The sequence below is a fragment of the Lithobates pipiens genome, unplaced genomic scaffold, assembly GCF_037356315.1.
Source record: "Lithobates pipiens isolate NorthernLeopardFrog02 unplaced genomic scaffold, aLitPip1_a1.2 Scaffold_10, whole genome shotgun sequence".
NCBI classification, from domain to species: Eukaryota; Metazoa; Chordata; class Amphibia; order Anura; family Ranidae; genus Lithobates; species Lithobates pipiens.
In genome coordinates this window covers 134,460,357-134,487,842 of record NW_027507686.1, presented here as the reverse complement: position 1 = coordinate 134,487,842, position 27,486 = coordinate 134,460,357, and the positions used below count along the sequence as shown (strand labels likewise).

Genomic DNA, 27,486 nt, shown 5'->3' with positions numbered 1-27,486 from the left:
TCTTCCAGGACGGCACCCTGAGAGAAGAGCAAGTAGCTCCTTCACCCTATCCAAATAAATCAACAGACAATGTCTGACATCTAAACAGTGGAAAGAACTTTCTCTCTCATTCTGTGAATTAGAACAAAAAGACGGAAGGACAATTTCTTGCGCCCTGTGAAATTTTGAGGCTACTTTCGGAAGGTACAGGGGATCTTGCCTAAGTACCACTCTGTCCTCAAACAATAGAAAAAAAGGCTCTTTAATTGACAGAGCCTGGAAGTCACTTATCCTCCTGGCCGATGTGAGGGCCAGTAGGAAAGCTGTCTTGAGGGTAACGTAAGAAGGGAATTAATCAACGGCTCAAAAAGTGCCCTAGTTAGGGCCTCTAAAAACTAAAGTTAGTTCCCAAGGCGGAAATGTACTCATTAACACCAGGGACATTCTTTTTCTTGCTGTCAAAAACCTTTTAATCAGAGGGCCCAGAGAAAACTGCACAGGGCTGCAACTTAAACCCTGAGGGTCTTGGATGTCAGCCCCTGATCCACGCCATCCTGGAGGAAATCCAGGGTCTCTTGCCGGGACGTCCATTTCCCCCTGACACCAGCGGGAGAAGACTCCCCAGATCTTGGCATAAATACGCCAGGTAACCAGCTTTCTACTTGAAAGCAGGGTTTCAATTATCTTCTCAGAACACCCCCTCCTGCACAGGCTCACCCTCTCAGGAGCTAAGCCATCAGCTGGAGGAAACTGGGGGTTCGGGTGATAGAACTGGGCCCTCAGAGAGAAGATCCTGTCTTTCCAGGAGGTGCTGAGGAGGAGACACTGACCAGTTTCCTAGTGTCGGAAACCAAGTCCTCTTGGCCCACCAAGGAGCGATCAAAATCAGCGTCACTGCAAAAAGGCTAAATTTTTCTAAAATCCTGGGATTGACCAAGGGGGTAGGTGTATGTCAGATGAAGATCCCAAAACTGGGCCAAATCATCCACCCCCTCCAACCCTTGCTCCCTCAAAAGTGAGAAGAACCTCCTCACCTTTCTGTTTCCTCTGCGGGCGAAGAGATCTATCTCTGGTCTGCCGAAAAGGCAACACACCAGGGAGAACACTTCTGGGTTAAATTCCCACTCCCCTGGAGAATAGTCTGCCAGCTGACATAGTCTGCCTCGATATTGTAAACGCCCTTTGTGTGCACCGCCAAGATGGAAGGGACTCTGTTTTGCCCACTCCAGATGTTCCTGTGACAAGGATAGAAGGGAGCAAGACTTTGTGCCCCCTGATGATTCAGGAGGGCTACCACAGTTGCGTTGTCAGAAAGAACCTGAATCTCCCTGCCACATATTCTTTCCTCGAAGGACCCTAGGGCATTTTTGACCACCAAAAGCTCCCAGAAGTTAGAGAAGGCCTCTCTTAGAGACTGATCCCAAACACCCTTGGCTCGAACCTCTTCCAAGTGGGCCCCCCACTTCCAGGCACTTGCATCCATGGTCAGCCTGAGGGGTTGATGCTGAGCCCAATGGAGGCCCATCTGTAGCCTCTGTGGACTGAGCCACCACTACAAAGATTCCCTCACCTCTAATGGAATGGAGACCCTGTCATCCAGTGACCCTCTCTTCCCATCCCAGGAGGACAGGGGGAATTGCTAGAGAGTCCTGGATTGGAGCTGGGCCCAAGGGACTGCAGGAATGCAAGACGTCATCAGTCCTAGAACTCTCATTATCTTCCTGTAGGATGTCTGTTCTGTTCCCAGAAGTGATACGACTGCTGACATGAGGCCTTCTGCTTTTCCCTGAGGTAAGATCAGCTTTTGTGCTGCAGTGTCTATCAGGAAACCCAGAAAGACCTTGGTCTGAGCAGGAGTCAAGGAAGATTTTTCTTGACTGACTAACCAGCCCAGGGACTCCAGAGTACTTACTACCTTCTCTAGGTCAGTCAGAAGGAGATCTTGACTTTGATTGTAAACTAAGATGTCATTGTAATAGGGAATTAAAGACCCTTGGACTGGAAGACAGACCGAAGGGAAGGGCACAAAACTGCCAGTGCTGAATTCCCTGACCGGAGGGGATTCTCAGAAAGGCCTGATGTTCTAAACAAATGGGGACCTGAAAGCAGGCGTCCTTCAGATCTATAGTGGCCAAAAACATCTCCTTCAGGAGGTGTCTCCTGAGGGTATAAACACTTTCCATACGGGAATTTTTTGTACTGTAGAAAAGTGTTTAGCCTTCTCAAGTTTATAATAAGGCGGTACTTCCCCGAGGGCTTTGGAACTACAAAAAATGTGGGAAAAAAGTCCCTGTCATTGCGATGGGACTGACACTATAACCCTCTGATCTGCCAGCTGCCTGATGCTTTGTAAGACAGCTATCGCCTTTTGACAATCTTTGCGAAGGTGAGATAAGAGGAATCTTGGGGGGAAAGAAGCTCCAACCCGTAACCCTCTCTTATTATTTATAGAACGTGGGGACTCTATGTTACAACCTCCCACTGGGAAAGAAAGTGGAAAAGCCTTCCCCCCACTCTGACGTTACTTGAAGTCTTTTTCGGTGGATTTCTGGCTGGGGAAGAGGAGACCCCTTTTTGTTTGCCCTTGCCAGTGTCCCAACGCCTGGTAGACCCGGTTTCCTTTTTCTCACAAAAACGTTTTTTAACTTGGGGGCTAAAACCTTCCCTTAGCCTTCCTGGTTTTTATGGGAAACGTTTGCCCTTTTTGGTGGACCTAGAAAGGGCCTGCTCCAAACCTGTGCCAAAAAGTAGGGAACCTTCGAAAGTGGAGTCCACACAACTGCATCTTCGATGTGTTATCTCCCTCCCACGTTTTCACCCACAAGGCTCTTCTTGCAGAATTCAGCAGAGCCCCCAACTTTGCAGTAGTACAAAATGTTTCGACAGCTGCATCTACCAAATAAGCTACCGCACTACCTGTAAGCTCTAGGGAATCCAGGACCTCCTTAAATTCAGAAGTTTTAGCAACATGGGCCCTTAATTTTGAGACTCACATATCCGCATTCCTAGCCATACAGGCTGAAGCCAAGGCAGGATTCATAGCCGCTGCATTGGCTTCCCAGGCCCTGCAGAGAAGGGTTTCAGCCTGACGGTCCATTTGGTCCCTGATGTTACCTGCATCCTCAAAGGATAGGTCTGAGTGTTTAGAGACCCGAGCAAGGGAGGCGTCTAACTTAGGTGTTTTAAAAAAAAAAAATTCCTCTTCCTCGTCTTTAACCACTTCAATACAGTGCACTTACACCCCCTTCCTGCCCAGACCAATTTTCAGCTTTCAGTGCTCTTAGCCCTTGTACACACGGTCGGACATTCTGACAACCAAATCTGTTGGATTTTGACCAACGGATTTTGTCAGACGGATTTTGTCCGAAACTGTTGCATACGTACATAGCGTGATGACGTTATTTCGTTACAACGGGACTACGTTCAGGCTAGTAGCCAATAGCTTTGGTATAGGAATTTGATCTGAGCATGCGTTGCACTTTGTCCGTCGGAGTAGGCTACACATGATCGGAGTATGTTCGATCGGAGCATTTTGTCGGAAAATTTTACCGGCAAGTTGGAAAAGTTGGTCCGTCGGATATTCCGACGGAAACAGTCCGATAGGACACATTCCGTCGGAATCTCCGACCGTGTGTACAAGGGCTAACAGTTTGAATGACAATTACTCAGTCATGCAACACTGTACCAATATGAAACTTGTGTCTTTTCTTCACACAAATAGAGCTTTCTTTTGGTGGTATTTAATCACTAATGGGTTTTTTATTTTTTGTGCTATAAATAAAAAAACACAGTCAATTTTGTGAACAAAATGATTTTTTCTTTGTTTCTGTCATAAAATTTTGCTAATTAGTAATTTTTCTTCATACATTTTGGCCAAAATTTATACTGCTACATACGTTTGGTAAAAGTAACCCAAATTAGTGTATATTATTTGGTCTTTGTGAAAGTTATAGAGTCTAAAAACTATCATGTCAATCACTAAAAATTTATCACATCTGATCAGGCCTTCAGTACATCAAGTGTATCTAATTTCTTGAGACACTAACAAGTCAGGAAAGTACAAATACTCTCCAAATTACATCTTTTTAGAAAGTAGACATTCCAAGGCATTAAGTAACATGATGAGTTTTTTTAAGTTGTAATTTTTCCCACAATCCTTTGCTAAATGAAGATTTTAATTTTAATTTTATTTTTTTACAAAATTTACATAATATCAGGTTATTTCTCACATATAGCATATGCATATAACAAATTACACCCAAAAGTACATTCTGCTACTCTTCCCGAGTATGGCAATACCACGTGTGAGAATTTTACACAGCCTGGCCACATACAAATGCCCAACATTGAAGTGGCACCTTCAGGCGTTCTACGAGCATAAACGACACATCTAATTTCTCAACCACCTATTACACTTTTGAAGGCCCTGGAGCACAAGGACAATGGAATTACCCACAAAATGACCCCCTTTTGGAAAGGAAACATCCCAACGGATAATCTATGAGGCATAATGAGTCTTTTGAAGGGTTCATTTTTTTCATATTTCTAACACATAGCATGTATATAGCAAAACTGACACCCCAAAATACATTCTGCTACTCTTCCCTAGTATGGCGATACCACATGTGTGAGACTTTTACACAGCCTGTCCACATATAGATGCCCAACACTGAAGTAGTACCTTTAGGCGTTCCAGGAGCATAAATTACACATCTCCTTTCATTCCTACCTATCACACTTTTAAAGGTCCTGGAGCATCAGCCCAGTGGAAATACCCACAAAATGACCCAATTTTGGAAAGAAACACCCAACGTATATTCTATGAGGCATGGGCTGCAGAAAGGTACTCGGGTACTCTGATGGGCTGGAGACAGGTACTTGGGTAACTTGATGAGCTGCAGACAGGTACTCTGGTAACTTGATGAGCTGCAGACAGGTACTCGGGTAACTTGATGAGCTGCAGACAGGTACTCGGGTAACTTGATGAGCTGCAGACAGGTACTCGGGTAACTTGATGAGCTGCAGACAGGTACTCGGGTACTCTGATGGGCTGATGAAAGGTACTCGGGTACTCTGATGGGCTGGTGATAGGTACTCAGATGGCCTGGTGATAGGTACTTAGGTACTCTGATGGCCCATGACAGGTACTTGGGTACTCTGATGGCCTGGTGACAGGTACTCGTATGGGCTACAGATAGGTACTCGGGTACTCTGATGGGCTGGTGACTGGTATTTGGGTACTATGAAGGGTGGTGATAGGTACTCAGATACTCGGTACTCATATGGACTGTGACAGGTACTCGGGTACTTAGATGGACTGTGACAGGTACTCAGATGAACTGAGACAGGTACTTTGATGGGTGGTGGCAGGTCCTCGATATTGGGGGAGTGCAATCAGTGTGATTGGCGTACACTGTGGGCCGCAACAAGATGTTACCGCAATCTCGAGCCCATGCGCCATGCAAAGTGGGGCGGTACCATCTGTGATCGGCCGTGATGAAGTCACGGCAGATCACGTGGTAAACAGCGCATTCCCTGTTTAAATGGAGGGACATCATATGACGCCCTCCCAGAACAAAAGCCGCACTGCCTGTCCGTTATTAGACGGTTGGCGGGCGACTAGCAGTTAAAGGGGCATCTTCGCTTCCAAGTCTTAAACTTTAACAGTTTCCTCTCTGATTCCTTCCATTCCCTTAAAATTATATCCTTAAGGGCCTGATGAACTGGAATAACCTTGAACTGGGGCTTAACTAAGCATTTTTTATTACATTCTGTCCTGGACCGACACTTCTGCAGTAGTTTCCTGAATATCCTCAGATGCATAAATTGCCCTAAGGAGCCCTTCCATATCATCGGCAGAAAAAATAAATCTGCTTTGTAGTCCTCATCTTCGTCCCCTTGACTGTCCTCTAAGCCCTCGTCTGAGGAACTATGGTCAGGGACCTCAGCCTCCTCTTCCTCCTCTGAATCCTGAGAGGGAAGGGACCTTAGGGAATCAGGGTGTTTAAGGGAAACCCCTGCCCTGAAAGTGGAAGGACCCTCCTGGGAGGAAGAACCCTCTCTACTAGTGTGAGGCTCTGGCTCCTGGGGCTTGAGGGATGCTTGGAAGGCTTTCTAAGGTCGACAACATCTCTGTCTGTACAAAGAGAAAGTCCTTCATGAACTGGGACATCTTTTTCCCTGCTATCTTGTGAATACAAAAGGGCTTAGAATGGTCCTGAGGTAATTTGTCATTACAGTGGGAAGGGGTTTTAGTGGGACAGCTGGCGACCACCTGGGCAGTGACATCCTCACCTAAAAGAAACACATAACTAGTCAGCTTGATGTGACCTGCAGGGGTAAGAGTTGGGGTCCCATCCCCCATCATTACCCCTGCCAGCCAGGATGACTCACCCCCTGTGGCCTCCTCAATGGCTGTCTCTGCTGTGGGCCTCTCCTCTCTGTCCATCATTCCCCACTTGCCAGGAATTCTCTGTCCGGAAGGGGGGCGAACCAATGAGAGCAGGGTGCGGGCACTTGCTCCCCTGCAGGCCAAATCCCCCTCATTTTCTCCAGTTCCTTGATATCCTTTATGAGAAATGGCGCCAAAAACTGAACTGCATTTTCCAGATGAGATCTTACTAATGATTTGTACAGGGGCATAATGATATCTCGCTCTCTGGAGTCCATACCTCTCTTAATACAAGAAAGAACTTAGCTTGGCATCGGAATGCTATTATGAGCTTATGATCTACCAAAACCCCCAGATCCTTCCCCACTATGGATTTCCCCAGCTGTACTCCCCCTAGTATGTATGATGCATGCATATTCTTGGCCACCAAGTGCATAACTTTACATTTATCAACATTAAACCTCATTTGCCACTTAGTTGCCCAATTAGTGCACTGAGGTTGGCTTGTAAATTGGAGACATCCTATAAAGACGTTAATCCACTGCATAGCTTGGTGTCATCTGCAAGGACAGAAATTGTACTTTTAATCCCAGACCTTTTATCATTTATAAAGGTATTAAAAACTATGGGTCCCAACACTGAACCTTGGGGTATACCACTGATAACCTTAGACCATTCAGAGTAAGAATCTATAACCACTACTCTCTGAATTTGGTTTCTTAGCCAATTTTCTGTCCATTTACAAATTGATCTTTCCATGCCTGTAGACTTTTCACATTAGCCGTGTGTGGGGAACTGTGTCAAACGCTTTGGCAAAATCAAAGTATACCATGTCCACAGGCACTCCTCTGTCTAAGGTTTTACTAACGGCCTCATAAAAAGAAATCAGGTTTGTTTGACAACTTCTGTCTTTCATGAATCGATGCTGTATGTTGGTTAACATATTTTTTCCAGCAAGAACTCATCTACATGGTCTTTTATTAAACTCTCCACTATCTTCCCGACTATAGAAGTTAAATTAACAGGGCTATAGTTACTCGATAAAGACTTTGATACCTTTTTAAATATGGGCACCACATTGGCCCATACGCCAATCCAGTGGTACCATTCCAGTCATTAATGAGTCACTAAAAATTAGAAACAATGGCTTTGAAATGACAGAGCTCAATTCTTTTAGGATCCGTGGGTCCCTAAAAATTAGAAACAATGGCCAAACATACTTTGAGATTAGTTCCCAATTCAGTGACAGTGGAAGGTTGCAATCTGTTAATAATGATTATTATACAAAACCAGTTAAAAACATAATTTAAAACAACCACCTAGCAATTCTATTGATATGCCTACATCTTTTTTTTTAATAAACCACTCTAACTAGTATACTGTATAAAATATGACTAGTATATTGTATATTAGGAGGCTCTGGTTGGCTGGTCTATTGATGGTATATACATGTCACTTAGGTTTTCCACCTACATTTAGTGGAGGGTCTTCGACTTTTTGTCCGTGAAGGAATCAAATTTTGTTGTTTTCTCAGATCTCAGTTCTGGAGTGGGTCTCATATTGAAACTGCCCTTTATGTAAGTGAGCTGGCACATGCTTAGGACTCTCTCACTTTTATTCTCTGCGAGAGCCTGCTGCTGGGTGAAAAGGATAACTTCTGAAAGAACACTAAATTTATACAAGAGCTACCTGTTTGTTTTGGGGAACTCATCAAGAGACACATTTTTAAGAATATATTTTAGTTTACTAAGTGGCTTTATTTTAATCCTAAAGACTTGCTGTCCTGATTTAATGCTATGTTTGTTTTCTATCATGCTGAATAAAAGCACAGAACGTACCTGTTTGAACTGTTTTTGGGTATCCCTGTCTTGTGCATGACCTACTGTTGGCAATAGCAGAGGAGCCTGTCTGACTTAATGTTTGATGGAGGATGTATACTGTATAAAATCAGCAGCTTTAAAAGACAGAAACCTATTACTGAAATAAAAGATAGCTTATAGAACAGCTTTTGCTGGCAAGCACAGACTGGTCTAGCAAAAACTGCTTCGTTATGCAGCTGTTTATAGATTACATAGCTAGATGCGTTTACAGAATCTACAGAATATATATGCACAAGGTTCAATTGTGATTGGAATTCAATTAGGCTACAAAAATGTTTTTCGATTGTTGGTGGAAAATGTAGTAGCTTTTTGTGCAAACCCAAACAATCACAGGGACAACATACAAATTCCATGCATAGAAAGTATTTTAAATAGTACTTACTAAACTTTCTGTGTTGGAAACAAAAAAGGAGACTTTTTTGTCTGCTGTGGGTTTTCGCACCCTTGGAATTGGCATAGGCATCTGAAATAAATATGGTACAGAGTTTATTACTGTCTCTATCTACTGTCTCTGTCTTTAAAGTTGATATGCATTAAAGGAGTAACAACTACATCAATGACAGACAACATGTGCCATTTAGGAGGCCTAAATTAGCATATTTCACAAAAGAAAAAAACATTTGCAAACAGTAGGACATTCCTATTCTATCATATAGAACATTAAAGTGCCACTTTCATCTTCACTTTGGGGATTCTGCCTCTTGTCTGTGCACACCCATTGGTCTTTCCTTTTAATATGCCCCCAGCACACACACATTTCACTTTCCAGTATACATAGCAACAGTGAGAAATCCAGTGCACTGAGCCATCATAAACACCGATCAACCATAACATTATGACCACTCACCATAACCTGTCAAGGCAGAGACTCCGCTATACCTCTGGAGGTATGCTGTGGTCACTGGCAACAAGCCATATGTTGTAGTTCCTTTAAGTCCTGTAAGTTGTGAGGTAGGGATCCATGGATCAGACTTATTTTTCCAGCACATCCCACAGATGCTTGATTGGATTGAGATCTGGAGAATTTGAAGGCCATATCAACACCTCAAATTTGTTGTGTTCCTAAAACCATTCCTGAATTCATCAGACCAGGCCACCTTCTTCTATTGCTCCATGGTCCAGTTCTAATGCTCAAGTGCCCATTGTGAGTGCATTTGGCTGTGGGCACGGGCTAGCATTGGAACCCTGACCAAGCTGTGGCTGAACAGTCCCATATGCAACAAACTGTGATTCTGACACTTTTCTATTGGAACCAGCATTAACGTGTTCAGTAATCTGAGCTACAGTAGCTCTTCTATTGGATCAGGATACAGCTGCCAGCCATCACTCCCCATGTGAATGAATGAGCCTTGGTTGCCTGTGAACCTGTCAATAGTTTTCTTTCCTTGGGCCCTTTTTTGTAGGTCATGACCACTGCAGACCAGCAACTTCCCACAAGAGCTGCAGTTTTAGAGATACTCTGACCATTACAATTTGTCACTCGTCATAGTTGCAATAATCATTACGTTTGCCCATTTGTTTCTGTTTTTTAACACATTAACCACTTGCAAACCTACCACAAGCAGTGTATTGCAGATGAGTGGCCTGTACAGGCACAGCGACACACCTGTATGTCGCTTGGCTTTTCCGGGTAAGGTGAATGGGCCCCACCCACCAACTCCTGCTGTGTACAATTGTACACAGCGGGAGATTGTCAGCAGGTCCTGGCCAAAGATTCATAGCCAGGACCTGATGATCGGCTGTCTCCAATCACAGCCTAGAGCCCTGTGTTGACAATGAACATAGGGCTCTGTACAGAGGGAACAATCTCTCTGCAAAGCAGGGAGAGGAAACAGATATTTAGTAAAAAGCAGCACACATTACACAAATTAACACTTGTTAGGCAAACATTTAACCCCTTGATTATCTAAGATGTTACCCCTTTCCATGCAGTGTCATTAGTACTGTGACTAAATAACCACCGCGCAGAGGTGGGCAAAAAACTCAAAAGAGTGCGAATACAATATGCAAATAACGCAATACAAAAACTGCCCAGTAAAACCAAACAAATATTTAAAACATTTATAAATATCCCCCTAAGGGTTAACTATGCTGCAAACCAGGGTATGTGATATGTGCAATAATGTTGTCACCCTCTATGGATGCTACAGCGATAGAAAGCCTGCATGTGTAGCAAAAGCCCTAAAAAACAGCAGTGTGCACAAAAAAAATGAAATATAACAATAATGGTAAAGTAGTGCCTGCTATCCTGATGTTCTTGTGAGTGTTTTTAATCCTGTTTTTTCTTCAATATGGGAAAATGGAGAACACTATGGTGTTTCTGTTTTGTTTCATGATAGAATGGAAAAGGGGGCACAATATACTTGGGATTGTGGCCACTCTATTAATAATAGTATAAATACTGATAATATCAATGGTATTCCCTGTGTTAAAAAAAAAAATATATATATATATATACACAATGGAAACAAAGTTGAAATGTTGATTGCAGCTGTAATTTTTCTAGAGCAGACTAAAAAATTAAAGGACATGTATGAAGAAATGCTGTAAAAGTAAGCCTGCTGTCAAAATTAAATATCTTAATTGTTTATTGTTATCAATTTTCAAAACGCAAATAGGGCAAACAATAAAAATCTAAATCAAATCAATATTTGGTGCGACTACTTTGCACAAAGTCAGGAATTTTGTTGGATTAGAATCAGATTTATGATTAACCAATTATACCAAGCAGGTGCTAATGATCATCAATTTCATATGTAGGTTGAAATAATCATTAACTGAAACGGAAACACCTGTGCAAGAAGCTTAAAGGAACAGCCAAAACTCGGCTACTAAGGTTGTGGTTTCATGTCACCGACATGGCAAGACTACATTACAGCAACAAGACACAAGGTAGTTATACTGTATCAGCAAGTTCTCTCCCAGGCAAAGATTTTAAAGCAGACTGGGGGTTCAATCTCTTTTGAAGAAGCACAAAGAAATGGGCAATTTTGAGGACCATAGATGCAGTGGTCTGCCAAGGAAACAATGCAGCAGATGAAAGACTCATCATGCTTACTTCGCTTTGACATTACAAGATGTACAGCAGTGTCATAAGCACAGACCTGGTGGAAACCAGTGGGACCCAGGTATGCCCATCTATTGTCTGGAGAAGTCTGGCCAGAAATGGTCTTCATGGAAGAATTGAGAACAAAAAGCCATACTTCTGATGTGGAAATAAGGCTTATGCCGCATACCCACGATCGGTTTTCGCGACGGAGTTCCGCTGAAACGGTCGTGCATACACACGATCACACCAAAGTCCGATCGATAAGAACGCGGTGACATACAGCATGTACGACAGGACTAGAAAAAGGAAGTTCAATAGCCAGTAGCCAATAGCTTCTGTCTCGTACTTGCTTCAGAGCATGCATAATTTTTGGTCCGTTGGAACAGCATAAAGACAAGCGGTTTTCACGATAGGAATTGGTTCTGTCGGAAATATTTATAACATGTTTTATTTCTAGGTCCGTCAAAATTTTCATTAAAAAAAGTCAGATGAGGCATACACACGAGCGGAATATACGATGAAAAGCTTCCATCTGACTTTTTCTGTCAGACATTCCGCTTGTGTGTACGTGGCATTAGTGACTCAACAATACACACAAACATAGGAACTGGGGTGCGGAAAATTGGTGAAAAAAAGTGATGGTTTTGTCCCCACAGAGCCCTGATTTCAACATAATCAATTCTCTGTGATTACGTGACAAAAGGATTTGCGGCAGTCTACATCCACAGATGATCTGTGGTTAGTTCTCCAAGTCTTGCTGAGTTCCTTCAATCTGCGTGCAAGTGTACCTAGAAGAATTGATGTGGTCTTGAATCCAGTAGGGGGGGGGGGGGGGGGTCGCACCAGATATACTGATTTTATTTGAAATTCCCTTCTGTTCATTTACTTTCCATTTTGATAAAAATAAACTTTTGGCACTTTTATTCCTGTGAGCATTCTTAATTTACAGCCTTTTCCACAGTAATTTATATATATATATATATATATATATATATATATATATATATATATATATATATATATATATACACATACACAGAGTATCTCACAAAACCTCTGCAGCAATGCTGGCAGCACTTATACATCCATTTACCAAAGACAACCTCTGGATATGAATTGTCATATGAATATGAATTGTCAACAAAATATAAATAAAAAAATACGAATATGGATATGAATTGTCAAAAAAGAATTGTTGCTTTAATTAAAGATGGCCTAGACTATAAGAAGATTGCCAAGACCCTGAAACTGAGCTGCAGCATGGTGGCCAAGACCATACAGCGGTTTAACAAGACAGGTTCTACTCAGAACAGGCCTCACCATGATTGACCAAAGAAGTTGAGTGCACGTGCTCAGTGTCATAGGTTGTCTTTGGGAAATGGATGTATGAGTGTTGCCATCCTTGCTGCAGAGGTTGAAGAGGTGGGGGGGGGGGGGCAGCCTGTCAGTGCTCAGACCATATGCTGCACACTGCATCAAATTGGTCTGCATGGCCGTTGTCCCAGAATGAAGCCTCTTCTAAAGATGATGCACAAGAAAGCCTGCAAACAGTTTGCTGAAGACAAGCAGACTAAAGCCCCATACACACTATCAGATTGTCTGCTGATTTTTTCCTTCAGGTTTACCAAAACCATGTAGTACAAGGGCCTGTCTGATTGCATACACATTGAAACCCCTAAGGTTTGACCTCATATTATATGGTTTTGGTAAATCTGATGGAAAAAATCAGCAGACAATCTGATAGTGTGTATGGGGCTTTAGTACATGGATTACTGGAACCATGTCCTGTGGTCTGATGAGACCAAGATATTTTTGGTTCAGATGGTATCAAGTGTGTGTGGCAGTAACCAACTGAGAAGTACAAAGACAAGTGTGTCTTGCCTACAGTCAAGCATAGTGGTGGGAGTGTCATGGTCTGGGGCTGCATGAGTTCTGCTGGCACAGGGGAGCTACAGTTCAATGAGGGAACCATGAATGCCAATATGTACTGTGACATACTGAAGCAGAGTATGAGCCCCTCCCTTCTGAGACTGGGCCCCAGGGCAGTAGTCCAACATAACGACCCCAAACACACCTGCAAGTTGGCCACTGCCTTGCTAAAGAAGCTGAGGGCAAAGGCGACGGAGTGGCCAAGCATGTCTCCAGACCTAAACCCTATTGAGCATCTGTGGGACATCCTCAAAAGGAAGGTGGTGGAGTGCAAGGTCTCTAACATCCACCAGCTCCATGATATCGTCATGGAGGAGTGGTAGAGGACCCAAATGGCAACCTGTGAAGGTCTTGTGAACGCCATGCCCTCGAGGGCTAAGGCAGTGCTGGAAAATTATGGAGGCCACACAAATATTGACACTTTGGGCGCAATTTGGATATTTTCACTTAGGGGTGTACTCACTTTTGTTGCCAATGGTTTAGACATTAATGGCTGTGTGTTGAGTTATTTTGAGGGAACCGCACATTTACACTGTCATACAAGCTATACACTCACTACTTTACATTGTAGCAAACTGTAATTTCTTCAGTGTTGTCACATGAAAAGATATAATACATTTTTTAGAAAAATATGAGGGTTGTGAGATACTGTACATACACACACCACCCATATATACATAAGCATGCTGTTGCCTGGCGGTAGGTTGCCTTGATCTGTTTGATTGTTTTTGTGATTGAAAGATGTTCAAAATTCCTGGAAAGTTTCCATGTGTATGGCCAGCATAAGACTTCTGTTTTAATTTAAGGGAATATGTATTCTGCCTAAGAATTTTAACAGCTTATTGCAATTTACTTTTTGTATGTTAAGATGAAAATTTGTTACATGTACAATCAAATGAGATCAAGTGTATATGTGCCATTGTACAGTAAAGCAAACTTGTCCTAAGCTAGATTCTAAAACATAAAAAGTTAAAATATATAAAAAAAAAAAAACACGTCTTCACTCCTGAATACAATTACCCTCTGGTGGTTGAATTCTACCACAAAGAAATATAATAAAATGCAACTGGCTTTTGAGTATAAGTGATGTTCTATTCCGGGTGCGACTGCAGTTGCCACCTAAAAATGTGTTGGCTTGGAATTACTTTGGAAGTGAGAGTTGTTACAGTCAGCAAAATGTGTGCGACAGATGTGACAAGCTTCTTCAACCAAATACTTCATGAGTGCTATTTGTAAATACTAACTGTTTCAACACCAATGCTTTTTGCACTGCAGAATTAAGTTGCAGAATTAAGTTGCTGCTTAAAATGTATGTCAGGTAAAAAAATAAAGTAAAAGATATTGTAAGGAGCATGAAAAAAATAATGAACAAGATGCTTTTTAAATGCAAGTTCTGATGCTGTGTGTTGAAAGGTGATCCGAGGAGCAATCCTTTGGGCAACAAGGGTTTGTGCGCCTAGACATAAATGCACTGAAAATACATGAAAACCACTCTACTCCAAAAGATTCATGTAAAGGAGAAGTATAGCCAAAGCTTGTCTTTCTCTGTCAATTTGTTTTGCACTCCTGTGACCTATTTTCAGCAGAGAGTGGGCTGAAGTTGCTCTCTGATAACGTCAGAGAAGTTGGTCCAAGTACCATGTCATCGCGACAATGGAGTCTGGATCTGCCAGGTGCCTGGACCGACACTTGGCTCAGCCTGTCAATGAGTCACTGAGACTGAGCTAGCTGCCCCTGCCCCACCACAGCCCAGTGCTCCAATGAGCAAGGAGGGAGATGAGCAGAGAGCTATGATTGACAGTCAGTAGCTCTCTGCTCAGGGAGCTGTCAGAACCGAGCGATCAGTGGTGTTTGATTGCTCAGTTCTCAGTGCAGAGGCACAGAGGGACAGATGCAGAATTGGACAGATGCTGCATCCACCTAGGTGAGTATGAATCTAAAAAAAAAATACTCAGAACCCCCAAACAGTATATTTTTTTTAGCAGAAACCCTAGGGAATAAAATGGTGGTCATTTCAAATTTTATTTTACACAGTATTTGCACAGCAGATTTTCAAACGCGTTTTTTTCATGAATAAAAAAAAAACACTAAAGTTAGGCCATTTTTTTTTTTGTTGATGATGTTTCGCTGCGTAAATACTGTAGATACCTAACATGTCACGTTTTAAAATGACACACACTTATGGAATGGCGCCAAACTTTGGTTCTTAAAAACCTCCATAGGCGATGCTTTAAAAATCTTTACAGGGAGCTGTTTAGAGTTACAGAGGAGTCCCCAGATCTTGTCTCAAGGCTGGAAAGCCTGAGATAGATCTCAGCTTTCCAGCCAAAGAGACGCCAGTGTTTACAGCTGCCGAGGCTGGACGTGACGTTATAATGTCGTGCTCAGCCTCCGAAGGTCATAGAGATGATCTGGTCCTAAGTCAGCTCTATGGTAAACATACACTTCCGGTTGATTCATTCTCATTCTGGTAGAAGCACTGGAGGGCAGCGGGGGGAGGGGGGGGGGGGGCTACTCCTCCCATTGTCTGTAAAAACAATCAAGCGGCTGAACTGATTGTTTTTACGGTACAGGGAATAACCTGCAGAAAAAAAAGATATCCAAATTATTCTGATGGATGATGTATGGGCAGGAAGTGGTTAATATTATAGCTACAATGTAATACTTAGTTTCTTAGCTAAGCTGGAAAGGCTGATAATTTTGTTCATGTCTGAATACTGTAGGCAATTTTTGTGCAAATCAGGGGGACAAGCTGCAGGTAAATTCTGGATGAGTCTGTTCAGTTAAGAACCAGATAGGTATAAGGAGTCATCATAGGTATGAGCGTTAGGGGGACTAAAATAGACTTCTCTGCTTCAGCTGTCCACCCTTATGCAATGCCAAGCTGCCTAGGTGATGTCTATTGGTGCCAAACAAGTGGTCCCCAGGCACTGGAATGTTCTCTGCATTTCAGAACCTGAAATCTAAAGAAAGACTCCTCTGTGAGGTAGGTGTTCTCTGCCCTGTCCAGGTGACGTTGAGGTGTGTTACATCCCATTCATTTTGGGTGGACTGCTTAACTTGATGCAATGCACCTCAATGCATGAAAATTCACTGTTACTGTGTGACCCTCTTTAAATGTTGGGGAATGCCACTAGTCTAGAATATAGTAACACATTTCTGAGCAATGAAAGAACACAACAATCTTCTGATCTGCTTGGTGTATTCCAAAAATAATAAAACCATGATTTTTTAGCCTCCATGTCAGCCATTGGCTTTGGATGTATGGTATTTTGGCTCATTGTACCAATTAATGGGTCAGCTATTTTGTTAAAGATGTTTTACGGTTTAATTTGTAAAAATATTACTTACAACAGGAACCACTCTCTCTGGAGCTTGGACTTCTTCTTCTTCTTTGGGAAAAATGACAGGTACTAGCATTTCTTTCTGTAGTTCATCTTTCAGTGGTGCTGTTAAAATGGAGTCTCTTGGGGGTAGATATGTGGACTTCCACTTTAAGGTGACCTGAATAGTACCTCTTTCATTGCCCTGGGTATCAGTGATCTGAAATGTTCCTTTAAGACAAAACAAAACAAATAAATAAAAAAAGAACGTAATTTAAAGCATTATTAAGCCCAAAACCAAAAATGTAATATATTGCAGCTTACCAATCATTCAATAGATTTCACAGGGTGATCTAGCCAGTAACACAACTCCTATATGTGAGTGCCCCCACCTTGGATGAAGGAGTACAGGGACACCTTTGGACAGCAGCATTGTTAATCTGCGCGGAGGGGAGTGTTAGATGTACCAGCAAATTTAGATACACTAACAAATTAAATCAAAACGCCAGGTAACAATTTATAAGCAGTTACAGCAAGTTTTTTTTTTCTTTTTTACCTTTTGGGATAAAGGTTTTACATAAATAAAAACTGAGCATTGTAAGTACCCCTGTCATGGTAAATGGTTTCACTTATTCCATTAACTAATACATTTACAAGAGAGTTTTCTTTTGAAAAACAACATACTTACTGGCAGGATCACCTGGTGAAAGTAAAGGAAAGAAAACTTAGGGCTTGTTCACACTTGCCGAAATTTCTGATGCTCAACAAATGCTCCTATAGCGTATGTATGGCGTTAGTATGGGCATCAGACAGGCGTCAATGAGCTTTACAGTGGGCATTTACAAGTGTTAAAAATGCTCCCTAAATGCCCTATGCACGGTTTCATAGCGTTTGATGAGCATTAGGGCATGTTAAAACTGCTTCACAATAGAAAGTGACAAAAAAAAAAAACGCCTGCGAGGGCATTTGTGGAGCATTTCCATAGAGTTGATTGGGAGGCATTGAAAGGCTTCAACTGCTTCAAATGCCCCCTGACTCGACATGAGGCTTCAATTTTGAAGCAAAGCAACGCTATTGCTTAGTGTGAGCAGCACAATGTGCTGTTCATTATATCTTGTGCATAGGTGTTTGAGGGGCGTTTTTAATGCCTGTCAAACGCCTGCTCTTAATGCCAGTGTGAAATGAGCCTAACACCTAAAACTGCAAAATAATGAATGTTTACTAAAAAAAAAAAAAAAAAACCTTAAACCAATATTAGAAACAAAAGCAAACACAACTGCCTAGACATGCTCAAGCCTGTCAGGATTTCAGATCTTACAAAACAAATTACTAATAAAGCAGAAATCAAAGATGACAATATTTATGACCCATAGATTTGGCAACATACAGATAAAAAGATATCTGCTATCTCTAACTAGCTGTTCAAATAAAAGCTGTCTTTTTCTATTAGAGGGGTCTCGCTGACAATAAGAAGGACAACATGAGGGTATTCTATGACACAACCGAACTCTATTTTGTCACCTGTGACCACGGATCTCAACAAGGTACAAAGCATAAGGAGTTGTGATGACTACACTCTGCAGAGATGGTTGGAGCTTGGTGGCTCACGGGATTCAGCCCTCAAGATTGCCTTTTGGGCAGAGCCATCTAATAGTCAGGTCATGAGTTAGCCACGAGCCATATCATAAGACAAAGGTATGGAGTCAGTGGTCTAAACAGATGTAGTCTTGAACTATAATTGACATAAGAAAGCACTTCTGTCCTTTAGATTACAACCAATCTCACAGGCAGATTTAGCCTAGGTTCACATTGGTACGATTTCCCATGCGATTTGACGTGTCAAATTGAATGCCAAATTGGCAACAATTGCCGACAATGGCACTGTCCAAATTGGTGCGGCGCCGACCAAAAGTACTTCCTGTACTACTTTTGGCGACTTTGTGTGGCGATTTGTATAGACATATGTGAGGGAACCCGCACAGATGTCTGTCATATTGCCCCCAAAGTCGGACTGCATTTCCGGGTTGAAATCATGCGAGTTCAATTGAATTTGCATGATTTATAACCCGCAGCAATGTGAACCTAGGCTAAAATACATATTTTCCACCACTGAAGATGGGATAATAGCAAAATACACGTGACCCTACAATAAACACCTGTGTCCTTGATGATGTCAGAAGACAATGGTAGGTGTAAACTAAGAATGCACATTGTTATAACTGGCTGTATGTGGTGACTTTGTTCGATGTTTGCAATTTTAAACATTTCATCAATGCATTTTTCAAAAAAAAGCCGTGGGCACAATTGAGCAGCTGTTTCTTTGCATGCTCATGCCTGGCTTCTGTGTACTGGAGAGGAGTCTATTAATGGACGAATTACACCAGAACGCGGTGTGGGAAACCCACGTTCTTTGTGTGTTTCCCACACCACGTTCAAAACGCACTGCAGTTGTGATCTGCAGTTTGTATCAATGTTTACTTAATGACATCCCATACACAGGTCGCAAACGCGGTGCATTTTCAAGCGGGAGGGGGAAACCAGTGTCTTTTTGTCAGCCAAGACTCCTCCTGAGAGGCAGAGGGGCCTTTGAAACCATTTTCTTTTTTATCATAAGTGCTTATGTTCATATTGTTGTTTGTAAATGAGGGTCATCTGCATTTGTTCAGTAAGCTGATATCTGATCAAAAGTCATGGAAAATAATGTAGCAGCACTAAAAGGCACTATCTTTGTTATCAGGAATTAGGCAGGAGGTCAAAGCAGAAAAGAAAGAGAATACAAGGATAAATGGGGGTTAAAACTTTTGGGCAATTGAACTAATGACTTTGTCCTAAAAAATTAAAAAAACAGGCACTGCTGTACTACCCATAAACCAACATAGTCAACAGGTGTGCCTCAATAATAAATCATACAACAATAAAATCTGTGACTATTTGTTGCAATCTAACTTGACAACGTGAATAAATGCAATACAAATATTAACAAATAAAAAAAAAATATTCTCAGTGTCCATTTTTGTGTAAAAGGTCTTTCGGAAACTGTTATTCTAAGCCTAGGTTCACACTAATGCGATCTCAGAGATCGCATGTGATTAGCACCCCCACCGCAGGTACTGATCACATGCGATGTCTGAGCAATGCGAGTTCACCCATACAGCTGTATGGCTAAACGTGCATTGGATTCGCACAGAAAAAGGTGCAGGGACTTGTTTTTCCTCGCACTAGAATCGGATTGCATGGGTGTTCTCACCTATGCAATCTGATTCTTGTGAGAGTTCACAGTTCGCACTGCGATCCGAACTAGGGGGTGTCGATAACAATGTATTGACACCCACAGCGGTTCGCAGAAGTCAGCGTGAACTGCCTGCGGGAGAGATGCAATGTGGGAACCGGTGCTGAAATCGCGCTGGTTCCCGCATCACCCTGGTCTGAACCTAGGAAGTGCTGTGAATAAAGAAAGTCAATTTTTTCTCCATGCTCATTAGCCAAATGCTTTCTTGCCCAAAAGCATACATGTAGTGGACTACAAAATACTTCCTCCATGCCACTTTGTGCTCACAAGTTCTCTCCCCAGAATTCTATGACCCTGGTCTACAAAGGCTTTAATCATAACTGTCCTTCCAGATGGCCTTCCCAGTCACCTGTCTCCATCTTTCAGCCTGGGTTCAGACTAGTACGATGAGGGAACCAGCGTGATTCCAGCACCGGTTCCCGCACTGCACTTCTCCCGCAGGCAGTTCACAATGCATCCTGCGAACCTCTGTGGGTGTCAATACATTGTTAATAACACCCCCCATGTCTGTTCACAAATCGCAGTGGGAACTGTGAACTTGCACAGGAATCAGATTGCATAGGTGAGAACACCCATGCGATCCGATTCTAGAGCGGGGAAAAACAAGTTCCTGTACCTTTTTCTGTGCCAATCCAATGCGAGTTCAGCCGTACAACTGTATGGCTGAACTCGCATTGCTCAGACATCGCATGCGAGGTGAGAATCACATGCGATGTCAGAGATCACACTAGTCGGAACCCAGACTAAAGCCTTCTTTTATTCCTCCAATGTTACATCAGCCATTTCAAAGAATAAGTAACAGAAAGGAAGAACCATTGTGCAGGATTCTTGATTTATAAGTGAATTAAAAACAATGCTAAAAAGTGTGCACTTACATTTAACCACTTGACTTCTGAAAGGTTTTACCCCCTTTATGACCGGGGCATTTTTTGCTATTCAGCACTGTGCTAATTTAACTGGCTATTGCTCGGTCATGCAACTCTGTATGCAAATTAATTTTTTTATCTTTTTTTTCATACAAATAGAGCTTTCTTTTTGTAGTATTATTTTCTACTTTCCGCTATAAAACATTTCCAATAAAAAAATCGAATTTATTCATAAATTTAGAACAAAATGTATTCTGCTACATGTCTTTGGTCAAAAAAATAAATAAATAAAAAGTCCCAATAAGTGTATATTAATTTGGTTTGCATGGTCTACCAACCATGGTATATACTGTATACTGGAATATACGCAGCTATAGACCCTATACCAGTGATGGCGATCCTTGGCACCCCAGATGTTTTGGAACTACATTTCCCATGATGCTCCACTACACTGCAGAGTGCATGAGAATCATGGGAAATGTAGTTCCAAAACATCTGGGGTGCCAAGGTTCACCATCACTGCCCTATACGGTTATTTGGTGAACAGCAACATAGTGGGACTGTAATAGTGTGGTAGGCAATCTGGGGCTAACAGACTCTTGCTGGGAGGTACAGTGACTGACACTGATGTCGTTATTGACACTATTAGTGATCAAACATAATACTGTACAGTGACACTGTACGCATGACAAAATAAAAATGTCTGCGCTGCCTGTTACCCCCAAATAAACAAATATGTGGGATGAGACAGGGTAAGGTCAGTAAAGGGTTAAAAGCAATGCTGGAAATGGTTGCAGCTCCTCTTTAAACAGGTCCTGAGTAAACCTAGTGGACATATGAGATGTGAATAGAAGAGGATGCAACCATCCAAGTTTAAAACTGTTTAATAAACAGAGAAGAAAAATAAAATTGCACTCACTGCATACATCTTGAATGTAGGAAGAAACTAATGTGGTCATCTGTTGACAGCTGGAGTATGCAGAGATTGGCAAGTAAGCGGCTACGGAAGTGTGCAGAGCTCGGCAGGAAAGTGGATGGATAGCAGAGATCGGCAGAGGAGCTGCTGGCTGACAGGTGCCGCAATCTTGTTTTTGGTTTTAAAAAGGGGCATGTCTTTGTGCCCTGAAACACCTAAGCATGCCCCCTGACATAGTCATGTCATCTTTGGGAAGTCCTAGAGCCTTAGTCGATCTGACCCGAACCAGCACACATGAGCAGGAAGCCGCCAAAGCCAGGCCTGAGCTTATGTTGCACTACAGCCTTCACAGCAGCACCTGTCAGGCAGCAGCTCCTCTGCCGAACTCTGCTGTTTAACCACTTTCCGATCGGACCATTTTGCTGGCTTAAGACCAGACCACTTTTTGTGATTCGGCACTGCGTCGCTTTAACTGACAATTGCACGGTCGTGCGACGTGGTTCCCAAACAATATTGACGTCCTTTTTTTCCCACAAATAGAGCTTTCTTTTGGTGGTATTTGATCACCCCTGCTGTTTCTATTTTTTGCGCTATAAATAAAAATAGAGCGACAATTTTGAAAAAAAACACATTATTTTTTACTATAATAAATATCCCCCCAAAATATATAATAAAACATTTTTTTCCCTCAGTTTAGGCTTCTACATATTTTTGGTTAAAAAAAATCGCAATAAGCGATTATGGATTGGTTTGCGCAAAAGTTATAGCATTTACAAAATAGGGGATAGTTTTATGGCAATTTGATTAATAATTTTTTTTTACTAGTAATGGCGGCGATCAGCGATTTTTATTGTGACTGCGACATTATGGCGGACACATCAGACATTTTTGACACATTTTTGGGACCATTGTCATTTATACAGCAATCAGTGCTATACAAATGCATTGATTCCTGTGTAAATGACACTGGCAGTGAAGGGGTTAACCAGTGAGTGGCAGTGTAGGGGTTAAGTGTTCCTAGGGGCGTGTTACTAACTGTGGGGGGCTGGGCTTTGTGTTAGTGAACACTGATCTCTGCTCCAATCAGAGCAGAGATGGAGCAGAGATCAGCGTCACTTGTTGCTAGGCAGAACGGGGAGATGTTGTTTACAAGGCATCTCCCTGTTCAGCCGCCCCATTAGACGATTGCGGGTATCCCCACGGCGATCGAGTCCGCGGGACCCACGACCGGACTCACGGGGGTCCCGAGCGGCACGCGAGCGTGCTGCTGGCGGCACGCACGCGATTGCAGGGCGGCATATAACAATGGACGTACCTGTATGCCAATATGCCTGCCCATGCCATTCTGTGACGTACATCGGCGTTCGCCAGTTGGGAAGTGGTTAAACTACTTTCCTGCCAAGCTCTGCATTCTTCACCAGCTGCTTTCTTGCCAATCTCTGCATACCCCAGCTATTAAAAGATGACCACATTAGTTCCTTGCTACAGTCATGTTTTCATGCAGTGAGTGAAATGTTATTTTTCTTCTCTATTTAATAAACAATTTTACACTTAGATGGTTACGACCTCTACTGTACTAATGACACTGGTTGGGAAGGGGTTAACATCCAGGGGCAATCAAGGGGTTAACTGTGTGTAATATGTGCTGCTTTTACCTATAGATCTGGCTGTTTTTCTACGTTGCTCTGGGTACTGTACATGCAGTTCCATGGCCAAAATCATTAGCCAGGACCTGCTGACAAAATCACGCTGTAGCTAGTGACAACACTGGTCAGCAAGAGTGGGCATGCACATACATACAATGTACTGTGGGTGGGTGGCAAGCAGTTAAAATAGACCCATTAAAAATGGATCTATCACCTAAAGACAATTCAAGATGGCTCTTGCTGCCCTACTTCCACATACCAGAAGTGACGTATAAGGATGTGATGTCGTGTTGAATAGCCTGTCATAGAATTCTGGGGAGTGCATAGTTTGGGTGCGAGCACTTGGGAGCACAAAGTGGCCTGGAGAAGGTGCTTTGTAGTCCCCCACCTGTATAATTTTGTGAAGAAAACATTTGGCTAAAGAGCACTCACATCGCTTTTAGAAGATATGTTTTTATTTGCTTATATTTTTATTGAACTTATTATTCACATGGTTGCACTATATTGCTACAAATAGTCAACGACGTCATTGTTTTATGATCTATTAATGAGGCACAACTATTTCAAATGTTGGTTTACGGGTAGTGCAGCACTTTCATTTTAATTTTTGGTTCAGAGGGGATACACGGCTTTGGTGCAAGTACTGTAGCTTCCAAAATTAGGATAGTTATATCACTTTAACCACTTCAGCCCCGTAAGAATTTACCCCATTGAACAGAGCATTTTTTGCAATACGGCACTGCGTCAATTTAACTAACGTTGCACCCAAACAAAATTGGGGTCCCTTTTTCCCACAAATAGAGCTTTCTTTTGGTGGTATTTGATCACTTCTGCGTTTTTTATTTTTTTGTGCTATAAACAAAAAAAGACCAACAATTAAAAAAAAAAAAGCAATATTTTTTACTTTTTGCTATGATAAAAATCCCCAAATAATATATAAAAAAAACTACCGTATTTAACGGTGTATAACACGCACTTCTCCCCCCTGAAAATAGGGGGCAAATCAGGGGTGCATGTTATACACCAACAGCGTACCTCGGAAGGGAAGAAGGGGGACGCGTGCCACTGGAATTCACAGAGCCTTCATCTCCTCTCCACTTGGCTCTCATGTCACACAAACAGTCCCGCCACCGGCATTGAATCAGTGTTCTGTCTATCACAGGAGCTGGTCCAATGCAGATGGCGGAGGTGGGACTGTGTGTGTGACGTGAGAGCCGAGTGGAGAGGAGATGAAGGCTCGTGATTTCCTGATGTTCAGGCTGCTTTGATGAGAGATGGTGAGGCTGCAGATGGACATTGATCAGGCTGTAGATGGACACTGATGGGCACTGACCCTTAATTTGCTTCAAAAGATTTTTATTTAAAAAATATGTTTTTTTCATAAAACTTCCCTCTTAAAATTAGGGTGCGTGTTATAAATAAATAAATATGGTAATTTCTTCCTCAGTTTATGCCCATATGTAATTCTTCTACATATTTTTGGTAAAAAATAAATAAAAATAAACATGTATTGATTGGTTTGCGTAAAAGTTATAGTGTCTACAAAATAGGGGATAGCTTTATGGCATTTTTATTATTAATTTTATTTTTTATTAGTAATGGCGGTGATCAGCGATATTTATCGGGACTGTGACATTGCGGCAGACAGATCGGACACTTTTGACACTATTTTGGGACCATTGACACTTATAAAGCAATCAGAGCTAAAAATAGCCACTGATTACTGTATAAATGTCACTGGGGTTAAACACTAAGGGGCGATCAACGGGATAAGTGTGTTCCCTCAGTGTGTTCCAACTGCAGGGGGGGTGGGCTCACTAGGACATGACAGTGATCACTGCTCCCGATGACAGGAGGGAGCAGTAGAACCCTGTCATGTCACTAGGCAGAACAGGGAAATGCCTTGTCTGCGGGCCACCGGCAGACATTGAGTCCACGGGACCCGCGGGCATGCACGTGCCCGCTAGCCTGCGATGACGGAGGGATGTACAGGTATGCCCATTTGGCTGACACAGGAGAGAATTTTCCAAAATGTGTTCTTTCAAAACAAAGTGTGATCAGAAAAGAATTATGCATGTTTCCAAACCTGAATAACGGCAGTAAGAGATTTCACTGTTACTGATGAAACGGATAGACCCCTGCTCTGCAAAATATCAAACCATGTACAGGCCGTACCCAAATTTCAGGTCCAAAAATACCCACAAGGAAGAAACAGCTCAATATCTGGGACAGTCAATGTGATTTTTTTTTTTCATATGAAAAATCTTTTGAATAAAGACTATAAATAATCTCATAGTTCCAGAATCTCGTAGACTAATAACTAATATGACACAGCTATGCTTCCTTTACCATAAGATAAAAGGCAAAACAGAACAATATTAGCAACCAAAACTCAGTACACTGCAGTTTTTTATATACGTGGTTATTTATACATCTGTCAGTATTTATCAATGTTCGCTATGCTTCCAGAAAATTTCACTTTAAAATATACAAATAAAATAAAATTTTTGCTATTCGTTGTTGCAAACAAACCTGAAATGCATTTATCGTGAGCAAGAGGGATTAGAGGCACCATAGCTTTACCAGGATAGGCATCACCAACATCCTTGTCATCAAACACATAAAGAACAAGAGACTGAGATTTCAGGTATTTGTCTAGATCTGCATTCATGGATAAGGGAAAGCACTTGAGATCTTCAAATTGCGGATTATTGCTGCTTGCAATGGTGTTAGTATAGTGGTCAGGAAAGTGAAAAAAGTTGTAGGCCACATAAGGGCTGGGCTGACTTGTACTAGTTCCAGATTTTAAATTGCTGCAGCCATTTATGGTGATGAACAGTTCGTTCAGATTATCTTCTGTTGAGCCAATGTTTTTGCCTTTGTCAACACCTACTGGCTAAAAAAGAAACAAAAAGAGGATTACATTTTTTATCACAAAGACTGTCAACCTATATACAACTATGCACAGCTGTACCAAATTCTGTGTGCACCAGTTTTACTAAAACTCCCCCAATACATACAGTATCTAACAAAAGTGAGTATAGCCCTCACATTTTTGTAAATATTTTATTATGTTTTCATGTGACAACACTGAAGAAATTATACTTTGCTACAATGTAAAATAGTGAGTGTGCAGCCTGTGTAAATATTTGAGACCAGAGCGGAATCTACATAATATCGAATGTAACATCTAAGGTCGAATGGATTTCGACATACATAGTGTTTAACTTTCATGGTCGAATAAATTTCGACATACGCACCGGAGATCGTAGCGAATTCTAATATCGAATGTGTAATATTTAATGCCGAATACCCGTTCTTTGAAGGGGGACATCGAATACTGTGATTTGAGCATGCGTAGACCAGGGATCTGGTTTCGGCGCGTATTTTGGACGCCAGGACACACTTCATTAATATGGGTGTGAGAGATGGACAGTGAAGGGAGTTGATTGGACGATGGGGAAATATAAGGTGGGATGCTAGACCAGATAGCCAATCCCATGATTAAGTCTGATACGACGAAACATGTCGGGGGCGTGGCTATCTGGTGAATATTGAGCTGACATACACGGAGCTGGAAAGGAGGTCTAGGACTGAGAGGACTGAATCATCAAGCTTAAAGGCGCCCTTTTCAAACGGACCTGCTGTGTGGGACCAGGCGGGACGCACGAGGAGGGGTGAGAGAAAGCGATCCAGTACCTTATCTAATAAGTCAGCTGTGACCACCAATGCCCCGACGTATTCAGAGTAGTGCTGTGGAGTGGAAATGTGTAGCGAGTCTTTTTACCCTTTTGAAGTGATTTAACCGTTTTGAGTTCATGTGAGTGCATAAAGAGTGAGATTTTTAACATTAAAAAGTGATTGCAGTATTACACTATTGGGGGCTCCCTCTTTGATTTCTCTTTGAGGTATATATATATGCATTGAAGTGCTTAAGTGGAGAAGATCCAATCGGATGTGCTGGTGTCTGAACTACCTCTTGGGAGGTTTTTGAAAGCTCTTTTGGCCTGACACGAGAGTGTAAGGCTTATCAGTCGGTGAGTGTTTTCACGAAGGGGGGATCACAAGCACGGATGGTGTGGTGAAGGAGTCACTTGTAAAAAGTGATTTGAACACTGGGGATTTGTTCACGCACTTATAGAAGGACTTTTTGTAATCTGGAAATCTACTATTAACCCTTTCCCGTCGAGCGTACGCACATCTGCGTACTCGGCTTCC

At 42.2% G+C, this 27,486-nt stretch overlaps 1 protein-coding gene across 3 annotated transcripts in view; it reads right to left on the bottom strand.

Moving 5' to 3' along the window:
* RPGRIP1L (RPGRIP1 like) overlaps window positions 1–27,486 on the bottom strand; it is a 386,112-nt gene that overhangs the window by 102,644 nt on the left and 255,982 nt on the right. For all 3 annotated transcript variants that reach the window (XM_077458160.1, XM_077458169.1, XM_077458179.1), the window contains exons 17-19: window positions 25,801–26,164; window positions 16,580–16,782; window positions 8,633–8,713 (exon numbers count right to left, since the gene is read on the bottom strand). In XM_077458160.1, coding sequence (XP_077314286.1) covers window positions 8,633–8,713; window positions 16,580–16,782; window positions 25,801–26,164 — 648 coding nt within the window. The remainder of the gene's footprint in view (window positions 1–8,632; window positions 8,714–16,579; window positions 16,783–25,800; window positions 26,165–27,486) is intronic.